The sequence below is a fragment of the Stenella coeruleoalba genome (assembly GCF_951394435.1).
Source record: "Stenella coeruleoalba genome assembly, chromosome: 16".
Classification (NCBI taxonomy): domain Eukaryota; kingdom Metazoa; phylum Chordata; class Mammalia; order Artiodactyla; family Delphinidae; genus Stenella; species Stenella coeruleoalba.
In genome coordinates, this window is record NC_137162.1 from 59,226,509 (window position 1) to 59,240,295 (window position 13,787).

The window sequence follows — 13,787 nt, forward strand, 5'->3', positions numbered from 1 at the left end:
TTTAACCTTTTGAAGATCTGCCAGACTATTTTCCACAGCAGCTGTATGCACCATTTTATGATCCTACCAGCAATGAATGAGGCTTCCAATTGCTCCTCATTCTTATCAACACTATCATTGTCTATTTGAATATAGCCATCCTAGTGGATGTGAAGTGGCATCTCACGGCGGTTTTGATTTGCATTTCCCTAATGACTAACGAGCATATTTTCTTGAGATTATTAGCCATTTGCATATCTTTGGAAAAATGTCTATTCAAATACCCATTTTTAAATTCGGGGAACTAGGATCCTGCAAGCCTTACAGCGAAAAAAAAAAGGTATGTGTGCACAAGGTAGGATAGTTATTTCAGCGCAGATTCACTCACAACCCTCACTGGGGGAAAAATCCAGAGATAAATGCCTTACTCAACAGTTGCATAGTTTTATTTAGAGAACTGTTATGACTTATAACACTGCAACTTAAAAAAATCTTTTTCTTAATTTTTATAATTTTAATATGTTTATTAGCAGAAATACAATTTGTTTTTAAATTTTGGCTCTGGTAATTGTATCCTAAGCAGAGTTTCCATGGGGAGTAGTGTGTGGGTGTGTGTATAGTTTAATAATTTCTTTTGAAATAGTTTCAAATGTATAGAAAAGTTGCCAGAACAGTACAAAGAACTTCCATGCTCCTATTTCCTCTTCACCCAGATTCTCATATAGTTAACATGTTGTTGGTTCATTGCTCACTCTTGAGTATGTGTGTGTGCGCGCATATATCCTTTGTTATTAGTCTTTTTCTGAAACTTTTGAGGGTTGAGAGAGCAAACTGCAGTCATGATGTCCCATCACTCCTAAACACTCCAGTTGGTATTTTCCCCCAAACAGGGACACTCTTCTACATAACAGCAAACAATCTTCCACACCAGGAAATCAGTATTGGTACAACACTACTACCCAATCTACTAAGCCCATTCAAATTTCGCCCACTATCCCAACAATGTTTCTTTTCCTTTCTGGGTTAACATGCTATACAGGAATAAGTATTGCATTTAGTTGTTGTGTATCTTCAGACTCCTTTAATCTGCAAGAGTTGCCAGTCTTTCATGGCCTTGACAGTTTTATTAAAGGGTACAGACCTTAGTTTCTACAGGACGGCTTACAACCGAGGTGCCTTGTTTGCAGGAGTACCACAAAATGATGCTTTGCTTTTCCCAGTGAGTCTCATCAGGAGGCACAAAATGTAGACTCCCTCCCAACACTGGTGATGTTAACGTTGATCACTTGGTCATGCTGGTTTCTTAAATTCACTGTTTTTCCCTTTGTAATTGATTAGTATTCCAAAATCATGCCAGTATCCTATTCCTCATCAAACCTCCACACACCAATCTTACCACTGAAGACTCATGTCTAAATCATCCACTTCTATAGTTGGTGCCAAATGGTAATTCTCTATTTCCATCATTGGGTTGGCATTCTACTGTTAGAAAGAGCTTTCCTTTCTCTTCATTTATTTATATCAATGTGAACTTGTGTATTCCTATTTTATTCAATGGATTGTAATCCATTATTATCATTGTTTATCTTGATCCTCAAATTGTCTGTGATTTGGCCAGGAGCCCCTTCAAGCTGGCTCTTAGCAGTGCAACATTTTAAAGTTGTATACTTCTAAGATTCATCCATGTTGTGAAGAGCTGTAGTTCATTCATTTTGACTCCTTTGTAATATGTGATATTGTGAATATATATCAGTGTATTCATCCACTCTTCCGTTTGAGTTGTTTCCAGGCTTTTGCCATTGTATTTTGCCATTCCAACTCTAAAGTAATGTTGAATTTCAAACGTATTAAATTTTTGCATTAACATCATATACTTTGAGTCTGTTTATTGTATAAATATTTAGCACTAGAAGCAGTGCGGTTTTGCATCCTCCCCAACAGTGTGTGAGACACAGGCTCCCTTTTAAAGTATTGTCTTATGTGCATTTTTCACGGAGAAAGGTTTAAATGACCTGTTTTCAAAACCGTTTAATAAAGGCTTTTATTTTATCTTTAAATAAATTTGCTTTTGGTTTTTCTCCTATTTATGGAGAGATACTGAAAGAAAGGGGTCGAAAAAGCAAACTCGAGAGGTGGAAATCTTTGTACTTAGCCAACACTTATGCCAAGGGAAAGTGGCATCGGCGAAAACACAAGTGACCGCAAATACAGAGGCTGTCGCTGAGGAGCACAGTTTCCGGAACTCAGGCGCAGAAACTCACCTTGCGCCCCGTCCCCCTTTCCCTCCCGGACAATGTTATCGCGAGTCTTGGGTTAAAGTTGCGGTGATTGTGGAGACAAATTTCTCGCGAGATGTAATTGGTTGCTATAGTTGCAAAAAAAAACCACACCTCTGCGGCTAAGTCAGGTAAGTCTGCTCTTACTCCTTAGAAAACTGTCTCTTCCCGGCCTCCCCACCCCGGTCCTGCGGCCACACCGTGTTACCTCAGTTTCTTCTCCCTAAGCTTCGGCCAGGCTGAAACGCACACACCGCATCCCTGCACTACTGTACTCCGGTACAGACTCGAACGCCACCGACCCCGCTAGGCGCGGACGCTCTCGCCAAGCCCAGGCCTCCCACCCATAAGCCAGACTGAGACCCCACTTCCCACTTTGCGCCGAGATTCCCCTACAGTAAGCGCAGACTGCGCTCCTGTCCCCAGACCACTCCCAGTCACATCATCTCCTTCACCTAAACGATTTCTTTCTTTTTGTTTTTTGGGGTTTGTTTGTTTAAGCTATTTTTTGTTTTTCTAATTTTTTAAACTAAAAAAATTTTATTGGAGTATAGTTGACTGACAGTGTTGTGCATCTAACCATTTTCTAATCTGACTTTTCCCCTTCTTCTGAGCAGATGACAAGAAATGCGTGCCTTGTCAGCGGCAACAGGAGCCCCCACTTAACTGCCTTGACCATAACTTTTAACTAGCCAGATTTCTTGCACTCGTTGTTCAACAGATATGCTGCTAATGCCTCTTGCGGGCAAGGCATGGTGCCAGACACTCAGGGACTGCAGAAATGTATGATAGATTACTTGTCTCTAAAGAAGTAATTAAGCATTCAAGAAACGTAGTGCTTATTAATAACACCATTTGTGCGGTGCTTCATAGGTTAAGCAGTTTTACTGTTTTAGTGGATATTCGCAACAAATGTGAAACAGGTCAGAAGTTATGTTATCTGTTTTATAGAAGGTGAGACTGAGGCTCAGAGAAGTTAAGCATTTGTCCAGGGTCAGGCTAGTGAAGGCGTAATTCACATGCTACTATTGAAAAGGAAAGGAGACTAATGTAAAAGATCATTTCAAATGTAAACTTGATAAGAAAGTTGTCAGGGCCACTTAGGCCCTGAATGAGCCTGGAGACATAACGTTGAACAAGTGATCTGAGACTTGTAGGTCACAGGGAAAATGAGGGAGTCGCTAGAAAGATGCAGAATACTTATAAAGCTTGGAGACAGCAAGATATCTCTTTCTTTTTTCTACCACCAGTCCTAGACACACTTAGCATAGTATAGCCGATGTAAATATTTGAATTGCATTAAGTTCCACTTTGAATTGAGTCAGAAAACATGACCTTTTTTTTTTTCCTTAACATATATCCAATTTATTTTTGAAGTTGTATCCTTAGTGTTGTAAAATAATTTGAAAATACCTTTGATTAAATAAGACATACATCAGGACTTTTTCCAGTGGACTAACATTCTGTGGGGCTGCCTCTTTCTTGTTATCAAAATATATTTTTCTAAAACTGAGAGGTTAAGTAACGCTTGAGGGGAGTTTTGCACATCACAAAGAAAAAAAAGCTACCAAAAAACACTTTGAAGGAGGTGAGGGATGGGAGGTGGGGTGATGGCATTCCTACCCTCTTTGCCTTGTGATAATTTGTGCTTAATGGGTTAGTTACATGTATAAGAATCTTTTTAGCACTAACCAGCAGAGTCATCCTTGTGACCAGGTCCCTAAGGCACTGCCTATCTGGCAACAAAGGTTGGAAAGTGCACAAAACAGTGCTGGACTAGGGCATTTCTCTAGGTTCTCCCCTGGTATTGGTTATGATATAATGTGGATACTTGTGCAACTATGGTATATAAGGGGACAGGTTCGTTCATTATGTTCACAGAGATCAAAGAAGACCAGAGAGACTTTGCCCAGGTGCTGATATGGAGCAGGTGTCATCAACAGGCAGACCCGTGCAGATCACTGTGACAGATGGATATGACTTGGTAAAGTTATTTTTGGGAATAGTTTATTCATTAGTTTATTCATTCTCCTTGAATGTACTTTTGTCTTTGGGCTCAGGTCTCCCTGTCAGTCATCCAGTTGTGGCTTGGGGAAGATGTGTTGGGAACATTAGCAGGAGGCATGGAGTTCTGCATTATTCTGTACCACCAAACCTCCTGGCTTTACATAGCAATGGCACTTCCTTCTCAGTGTTCCTTATTGTTAGTCTATAATCAGCAAGTCATATTAATGTGTAAAATATCTGGCAATTTGAATACTAAATTTAATGGGGGTGAAACAACTGGTTTTCATTTTCCTAGACAGCAGTTCCTTTCTCCTGAAAAGGATCTGAATTCCTCCAGAACTTCTCTTGTGATTAATTTCATTTGATGAATTTAAATAATAAAACTACAATATGATATAAGTATTAAAATTTACAAGAATAATGAAACGTCAAAATATTCATTCAGGGGCTTCCCTGGTGGCGCAGTGGTTGAGAGTCCGCCTGCCGATTCAGGGGACACGGGTTCGTGCCCCGGTCTGGGAAGATCCCACATGCCGCGGAGCGGCTGGGCCTGTGAGCCATGGCCGCTGAGCCTGCGCATCCGGAGCCTGTGCTCCTCAACGGGAGAGGCCACAACAGTTAGAGGCCCTTGTACCGCAAAAAAAAAAAAAAAAAAATTCATTCAGTATTATGAAGTCAAAAAGCTTATTCCAAAACAGGATGTAATAAATGACCTCTACTTTCTTTTAAAGGGTATATATAAAAATGTATATATAAATGTGTGTGCATATATATATATATATATATATATATATACACACACACACACAGCAAAACACTAGAAAATATATTATTACAGGTAATGTCTTCCTATGTGCTTTCCTCACTTTTTCAAATCTTCCACAATTATATAATCATATAAACACAATTACTGTTATTTTTCAAAGCTTCCAACTTAACGGCCTTTAAATAGAATGTTGCATTTAGCTACAACTAGATTTGTTTAATGACTTTCTACTTCCCCCGTTTGTATTTGTAACATAGCTTGTTAGGAAAACGTGCAAAATGCTATATAAAGTCAAAATGGGTTGCCAGATATGTAGGAAAATTCTCTATTTGAATATAATTGTAAAGTATTTTTCTGTCAACAGAAAGGTTTTAAAGGAGATACTCCAGTTACCTTTATCCGTGCAGAATTCAATCAGGTGGTTCTGGGAGACTCTGCAAAAATTGCTGTTTCTCCAGAAGGAACTGCAAAATACAACTTCACTTGCAGTTTTGAGTTCAATCCTGAAGGAGGAGTCACTTTACATGACCTCGCCCACAAACCTGTGTTCTGTAAGTGCTTGGGATTCTAAATATGTTAATTACATGAGTGATCAGGATATTCTGAGATATTTAGTAGCTGTTGTAGGGACAGATGAACACACCTTACCTTTTTAATCTGGGAATAACACAGTATACTTTGAGTCCCACCTGGTTCTGGCAGCTGTCACCATGACCTACTAATTTTAATCAGTTTGTATTGAAGACCTTTTGACACATAACTGAACTTTAAAAAAAAATTTTTTTTTATTTTCCAAATTGACTTTATTTTTTCCAGCAGCTGATAGTAAAACATACATATGATCAAAAAAAAGAATATTTATACAATTTTGAAGAACAATAAGCAATAACATGAAGCAAACATGCTCTTTTATGAAAAAAACAGCCCCCAGTTTGAAACAAGACCAATCATATATAGATAATTTGATCTATTCATGTGTACAACTCATTTTAATTTCCCTAAAAAATATTATTTAATAACTTTTTAGTAACTAATCAATTCTTATTAACAGTCAAACAAGTAAGAATGTAGATAATGCTCAATTCAATCCATGGGCGTATATGAATAGACATATAACTGAAGTTTGCAGCCTTCGTCTCCTAAGCTGATTTGTGAGCTTTTCCTTTGTATTCCTATATTTAAGGTTGCCAGATTTAGGGGAAAAAAACAAAACAAAGAAACAAAAAACCCAAAAACCAAATTTGGGACATACTTACACTAAAAAAATGATTTGTTGTTTATCTGAAATTCAAATTTAATTTGGCATCTTGTATTTTACCTGGCAGCCATATCTGTACTTCTGTATATTCACCAAACTGTATAGCAATTATTAATTCGCCTCCCTTGTTAGAGGAGACACTTTTTGAAATCAGGGCTGTATCTTATTTATTTCAGAATTTCTAGTGCTTAGAAATATCTGGGATAGAAAGGGGCTCAAAAAATGTTTGTTGAATGAATGAATGAATGGATAAATAGATGGATAGTTTCTGTATTCACACTTTTACAGTTTCTAACTACATAATATTATCTCTGAAATACTTTGTTCCTAAACCTGTATTCTAGGCTAAGTCTTTTTTGTTTGTTTTAACCCATACTCTTTTTTATTTTTTGGTAGTGTGGTTTTTAAAACTTTATTTATTTAATTTATTTTTTATTGAAGTATAGTTGATTTACAGTGTTGTGCTAATTTCTGCTGTACAGCAAAGTGGCTCAGTTATACACATACATACATTCTTTTTTAATATTCTTTTCCATTACGGTTTATCCCAGGGGATTGGATATAGTTCCTTGTGCTATACAGTAGAACCTTGTTGTTTATCCATTTTAAATCTGATAGTTTGCACCTACTAACCCTAAACTCCCAGTCCATCCCTCTCCCTCACCCCTCCACCTTGGCAAGCACAAGTCTGTTCTCTATATCTGTGAATCTGTTTCTGTTTTGTAGATAGGTTCATTTGTGCCATATTTTATTTATTTATTTTTGTTTTGTTTTGTCTTTTTACTATTAACATTAGTAACCTCGAGATATGTTTAAATTAGAATTGTCATTTTGAATGTTCACATTAAGATATACTGTAATTTGACTTATGAGGACTTTTTTTTAATTAAAAAAATTATTTTATTGGAGTATGATTGGTTTACAATCTTGTGTTAGTTTCTGCTGTACAGCAAAGTGAGTCAGTTATACATACACATATATCCACTTTTTTTTCTGCCATATTTTAGATTCTACATATAAGTGATATCATATGGTATTTGTCTTTCTCTTTCTGACTTACTTTACTTAGTATGATAATCTCTGGTTACATCCATGTTGCTGCAAATGGCATTATTTCATTCTTTTTTATGTCTGAGAAGTATTCCATTGTATATGTGTACCATATCTTCTTTATCCATTCATATGTTGATGGACATTTAGGTTGTTTCCATGTCTTGGCTATTGTGAATAGTGCTGCTATTAACATAGGGGTTCATGTATCTTTTTGAATTATAGTTTTGTCCGGGTATATGCCCAGGAGTGGGATTGCTGGATCATATGGTAGTTCTATTTTTAGTTTTATGAGGAATCTCCATACTGTTTTCCATAGTGGCTGCACCAAGTTACATTCCCACCAACAGTTTGGGAGGGTTCCCTTTTCTCCACACCCTCTCCAGTATTTGTTATTTGTAGACTTTTGACGATGGCCATTTTGACTGGTGTGAGGTGATACCTCATTGTAGTTTTGATTTGTATTTCTCTAATAATTAGTGATGTTGAGCATCTTTTCATGTGCCTACTGACCATCTGTATGTCTTTGGAGAAATGTTTATTAAGGTCTTCTGCCCATTTTTCTATTGGGTTGTTTGCTTTTTTGTTGTTCAGTTGTATGAGCTGGCTGTATATTTTGGAGATTAAGCCCTTGTTGGTTGCATCATTTGCAAATCTTTTCTCTCATTCTGTAGGTTGTCTTTTCTTTTTTTTCCTTTTTCTTTTCTTAATATTTATTTATTTATTTTAATTTTTTTTTTAAATATTTATTTATTTATTTTTGGCTGTGTTGGGCCTTTGTTGCTGCACATGGGCTTTCTCTAGTTGTGGTGAGCGGGGGCTACTCTTTGTTGCGGTGTGCAGGCTTCTCATTGCTGTGGCTTCTCTTGTTGCAGAGTATGGGCTCTAGGCGCATGGGCTCAGTAGTTCTGGCTCATGGGCTCTAGAGCGCAGGCTCAGTAGTTGTGGTGCACAGGCTTGGTTGCTCCGCGGCATGTGGGATCTTCCCAGACCAGGGCTTGAACCCTTATCCCCTGCATTGGCAGGTGGATTCTTAACCACTGTGCCACCAGGGAAGTCCCAATCTTTATTTATTTATTTATTTAATTTTTGGCTGTGTCAGGTCTTAGTTGCGGTACACAGGATCTCTGTTGCAGCATGTAGCTCTTTCGTTGTGGTGCACGGGCTTCTCTCTAATTGTGGCTCGTGTGCTCAGTAGTTGCGACACACGGGCTTAGTTGTCCCCCAGCATGTGGGATCTTAGTTCCCCAACCAGGGATTGAACCGACATCCCCTGCATTGGAAGGTGGATTCTTAACCACTGGACCACCAGGGAAGTCTCTGTCTCTTTTTTTTTAATGATTTCCTTTGCTATGCAAAAGCTTGTAAGAGTGATTAGGTCCCATTTCTTTATTTTTGTTCTTATTTCTATTCCCTTGGGAGACTGACCAAAGAAAACATTGGTACAATTTATGTCAGAGAATGTTTTGCCTATGCTTTCTTATAGGAGTTTTATGGTGTCTTGTCTTATGTTTAAGTCTTTAAGGCGTTTTGAATTTATTTTTGTGCTGCTGTGAGTATGTGTTATAACTTCATTGATTTACATGCAGCTGTCTTAACTTTCCCAGCACGACTTGCTGAAGAGACTTTCTTTTTCCCATTGTATATTCTTGCCTCCTTTGTCGAAGATTAATTGACCATACGTGTGTGGGTTTATTTCTGGGCTCTCTATTCTGTTCCATTGATGTGTATGTCTGTTTTTTGTACCAATACCATGCTGTTTTGGTTACTGTAGCTTTGTGGTATTGTCTGAAGTCTGATAGAGTTATGCCTCCTACTTTGTTTTTTTCCGTAGTATTGCTTTGGCAATTCTGGGTCTTTTATGGTTCCATATAAATTTTTGGATCATTTGTTCTAGTTCTGTGACAAATGTCATGGGTAATTTGATAGGGATTGCATTAAATCTGTAGATTGCTTTGGGTAGTATTGCCATTTTAACTATTAATTCTTCCAGTCCAAGAGCATGGGATATCTGTTTCTTTGAATCATCTTTAATTTCCTCTATTAATGTTTTATAGTTCTCAGCATATAAGTCTTTCACCTCTTTGGTCAGTTTATTCCTAGGTATTATTTTTTTTGGTGCGATTTTAAAAGGCTTTTTTTTTTTTTTTTTTTCTTTTTTGGCCGCACCAAGCGGCTTGTGGGATTTTAGTTCCCTAACCATGGATGGATTGAAACCAGGCCCTCTGTAGTGAGAGCATGGAGTCCTAACCACTGGACCACCAGGGAATTCCCAAAGGTATTGTTTTTTTACATTCCCTTTCTGATATTTCATTGTTAGTGTAAAGAAATGCAGCCGATTTCTGAATGTTTATCTTGTATCTTGCTGCTTTGCTGAATTTATTAGATCTAGTAGTTTTTGCGTGGAGTTCTTAGGGTTTTCTATATATAGTATCATGTCATCTGCATATAGGGACAGTTTTACCTCTTCCCTTCCAATTTGGATACCTTTTATTCCTTTTTCTTGTCTGATTGCTGTGGCTAGGACATCCAATACTATGTTGAATAGAAGTAGTAAGAGTGGGCATCCTTGTCTTGTTCCAAATTTTAATGGGAAGTCTTTCAGCTTTTCACCGTTGAGTATTATATTGGCTGTGGGTTTGTCATAATGGCTTTTATTATGTTGAGATATATTCCCTGTATACCTACTTTGGTAAGAGTTTTTATCGTGAATGGATTAGGTGCATATATGTTGACGAGTGTAAAATCCTCTTCTTGTATTCATCCTTTTACCATTATATAATATCCTTCTTTATCTTTCTTTATGGCCTTTATTTTAAAATCTATTTTGTCTGATATGAATATTTCAGCTCCTGTTTTCTTGTCATTTCTGTTTGCATGAAACATCTTTTTCCATCCCCTCACTTTCAACCTGTGTGTGTCCTTTGCCCTAAGGTGTGTCTCTTGTAGGCAGCATATTGTAGGCTCTTGTTTTTTTAATCCAGTCTGCCACTCTTTGTCTTTTGATTGGAGCATTCAGTCCATTGACATTTAAGGTAATTATTGATACATATGTATTTATTGCCATTTAAAAAAATAAATTTATTTATTTATTTTTGGCTGTGTTGGGTCTTCGTTGCTGGGCACAGGCTTTCTCTAGTTGTGGCGAGTGGGGGCTACTCTTTGTTGCAGTGCGCAGGCTTCTCATTGCGGTGCCTTCTCTTGTTGCAGAGCACAGACTGTAGGCTTGCAGGCTTCAGTAGTGGTGGCATGTCGGCTCAGTAGTTGTGGCTTAAAGGCTCTAGAACGCAGGCTCAGCTGTTGTGGCGCTGGGCTTAGTTGCTCCGCGGCATGTGGGATCTTCCTGGACCAGGGCTCGAACCCATGTCCCCTGCATTGGCATGCGGACTCTTAACCACTGTGCCACCAGGGAAGTCCTTTATTGCCATTTTAAACCTTGTTTTCCAGTTGATTCTATGTTTCTTTTTTGTTCCTTTCTTTTTCTTTTAGTTTTTCTTTTTGTGGTTTGATGATTTCCTTTTATTTTATGCTTGTGTTCTCTTCTTTTTGGGTTTAGTAATCTATTGTATATTTTTGATTTGTGGTTGCCCTGCTTTTCAAGTATGGTAACCTCTTCCTATATCTGCTTGCTTTAGACTGATAGTCATATAGGTTCAAACACATTCTAAAAAAAAGAATCTACATTTTCTTACCCTCCTTTCCCACATTTTAGGATTTTGATGTCCTTTTTTACATCTTCATGTTTATCCTTTTTCTGTTCCTTGTGTTTATCATCACTTTCACAAATAAGTTTTTTTTTTCTTTTTGATCTGTATACTGACTAATTTAAGTGATTTACTTTCCAACTGTAAACTGTGATTTCCTCCTTCCTATATCTTCTTGTTTCTTTTCTATTTAGGGAAGACCTTTCAATATTTCTTTTAGGATAGGTTTAGTATTGCTGTATTCTTTTAGTTTTTGCTTGTCTGAGAAATTCTTTATTTCCCCTCCTATTCTGAATGATAATCTTGCTGGGTAGAGTATTCTAGGTTGCAGATTTTTCCCTTTCAAAACTTTGAATATATTTTGCCACTCTCTTCTGACCTGCAGCGTTTCTGTAGAGAAATCAGCTGATAGCCTTATGGGAGTTCCCTTGTAATTAACTATTTGTTTTTCTCTTGCTGCCTTTAGAATGCTCTCTTTATCTTTAACTTTTGCCATTTTTATTAGAATATGTCTTGGTGTAGGTCGGTTTGGGTTCATCTTGTTTCGGACCCTCTGTGCTTCTTGTATCTAGATATCTGTTTCCTTCTTTAGATTTGGGATTTTTTCAGCCATAATTTCTTCAAATACATTTTCAATACCCTTTTCTCTTTCTTCTCCTTCTGGAATACCTATTATGCATAGATAGGCATTCTTTATATTATCCCATAGGTCTCTTATATTGCTTTCTTTTTTTTTCCATTTGGTTTTCTCTCTGCTGTTTTGATTGGGTAATTTCCATTATTCTATCTTCCAGATCCCTTATTCTTTCTTCTGCATTATTCATTCTGCTATTCATTGCCTTTAGCTCAGCTTTTGTCTTGGCAAATGAATTTCTAATTTTTCTTGGCTCCTCCTCGTAATTTCTAGTTCGTTTTTACCGTAATCTGCGTTTCTGCCAATAGCCTTTCTTAATACTTTCAGTATTTTCATTACCTTTTTGAACTCGGTGTCTTAGACTGAAGAGGTCTGTTTCCTTGTTTGTTTCTTCTGGGGAATTCTCTTGGTCTTTTAACTGGGAGTCAAAGAAGCAATTTAACTGCTTCTTCATTTTGCTTATATTTCTCTTACTCTGTGAGTTTAGGAGAAATGGTTATCTACTCTCGTCTTGGAGGGCTATTTATATGTGGGAATGTCCCTGCATAGCTTGTGTGGGTTAAATATATTTTTGGCACGAGGGCTGTTTTTGGTTTGGATGCTTGCTGTCTCTTGCCACAGTTTGTGCTGGCCGTTATCCCCTTGATAGTGGGTGTGCGGGTGCGCAGCCCGAGCACACTCCCAGGAAGGCAGCGGTTGGGGCAGCGGTTGATGCCCAGTTGTGGGACCCTTGGTAGTGGCAGCAGTCTGCGCCCACCTCTGGAGTCCGAGATGGCAGTGGCGGCTCGTACCTGCCCCTGGAGCTCAGGTAGGCAGTGCCTTGCCACCTGAGAGTGTGTGTGGAGAAAGAAACTCCTATGGAGGTCCCGCCTCTCTCCTCCTGCACCCCCAACAATGGCGTCTTGCCTCTCTCGTGGGCCCAGGCTTCTTCCTGTACTCCCTTGATTGAGGCACACCACACCCTAGCCCCCTCAGGCTGTCTGCACGCAGCCAACCCCAGTCCTCTCCCCTGGTCCGACCTCCAAAGCCTGAGCCCCAGCACCCAGCCCCCGCTCACCTCAGTGGACAAGCGTATCAGGCTGGCGAGTGCCGGGTGGTGACACCAACCATCTGTGCAGGTTTCTCTCTGCTTTGCCCTCTGCAAATCCGGTTGCTGCACTCTCCTCTGAGGCTCTAAAGCTCCCCCTCTGTTCTGGCTGATCTCTCCACCAGTGAGGTGACTTCCCAACGTGTGGAAACTTTCCCTCTTTCACAGCTCCCTCCTGGGGGCGCAGGTCCCATCCTGATTCCTTTCTCTCTTTTTTTTTCTCTTTTCTTTTGTTCTCCAAGTTATGTGGAGATTTTCTTGCCCTTTTGGAAGTCTGAGGTCTTCTGCCAGCATTCAGTAGATGTTCTGTGAGAATCATTCCACATGTAGATGTATTTTTGATGTATTTGTGGCAGAAGGTGAGCTCCCCATCCTATTCCTCTGCAATCTTGATCCGATTGATGACCCATACTTGTTATTTTTTGTTTTTGTTATTTTTTAGTGGCACATCTCCTAAGGTGCCTGCGAAAACCCACAGATTCCAAGATCCCAAACCCGGAGAGGTGGACCTGAGAATCTATACAGTATTCTAGAGCAATGCTTTCCAGACCTTTCTTTCCATAACAGTCACCTGAGAGAAAGTAATCTGGGAGAAAATAATCTTCAGGGTCCAACCCCATACCACTAAATTCACAATTGCCATGGGAAGAGCCTAGGTAGCTGTACCTTGGGAAAAAAATGTCTCAGGTGATTACTGGGAAACACTGTTCAAGAGCAGTGATTCCTAGCTCTGGCATAGGTGGGAATCAGTCAACCACGGAGGCATCCATCTGACCTGCACTCTTTTATCGCACCCACTCTCTTCTACTTCTTTCTTCTTTCTTCTGTGCTTCTCTGTCACCCCAAGTAATAGTTGTATCTCAATTGCCTTCTTCCCTAGCATACTGGATAGGAAAGGCAATACTGGACCCTTATTTTAAGCATGTCACTGAACTCGTGAGAAAGAAATGGTAGTTCCTTTGTTCCAGAAACAAAACAGAAACTGAAACCTGGAACTCTTGAACAGCTGCCGTCGGTGTGTGGTGG

The 13,787-nt window shown here is 38.9% G+C and overlaps 1 protein-coding gene across 5 annotated transcripts in view; it reads left to right on the top strand.

The window, feature by feature from the left end:
- Positions 1–2,354: 2,354 nt before the first annotated feature.
- Positions 2,355–13,787, top strand: part of CFAP70 (cilia and flagella associated protein 70) — an 88,594-nt gene continuing 77,161 nt past the window's right edge. For 2 of the 5 annotated variants that reach the window (XM_079899289.1, XM_079899291.1), the window contains exons 1-3: positions 2,355–2,386; positions 4,137–4,239; positions 5,393–5,579. In XM_079899289.1, coding sequence (XP_079755415.1) covers positions 4,177–4,239; positions 5,393–5,579 — 250 coding nt within the window. In that variant the 5' untranslated portion in view covers positions 2,355–2,386; positions 4,137–4,176. Of the gene's footprint in view, positions 2,387–4,086; positions 4,240–5,392; positions 5,580–9,605; positions 9,615–13,787 lie in introns of those variants that run through there. The other 3 variants (XM_079899290.1, XM_079899292.1, XM_079899293.1) reach the window with 3 other exon arrangements.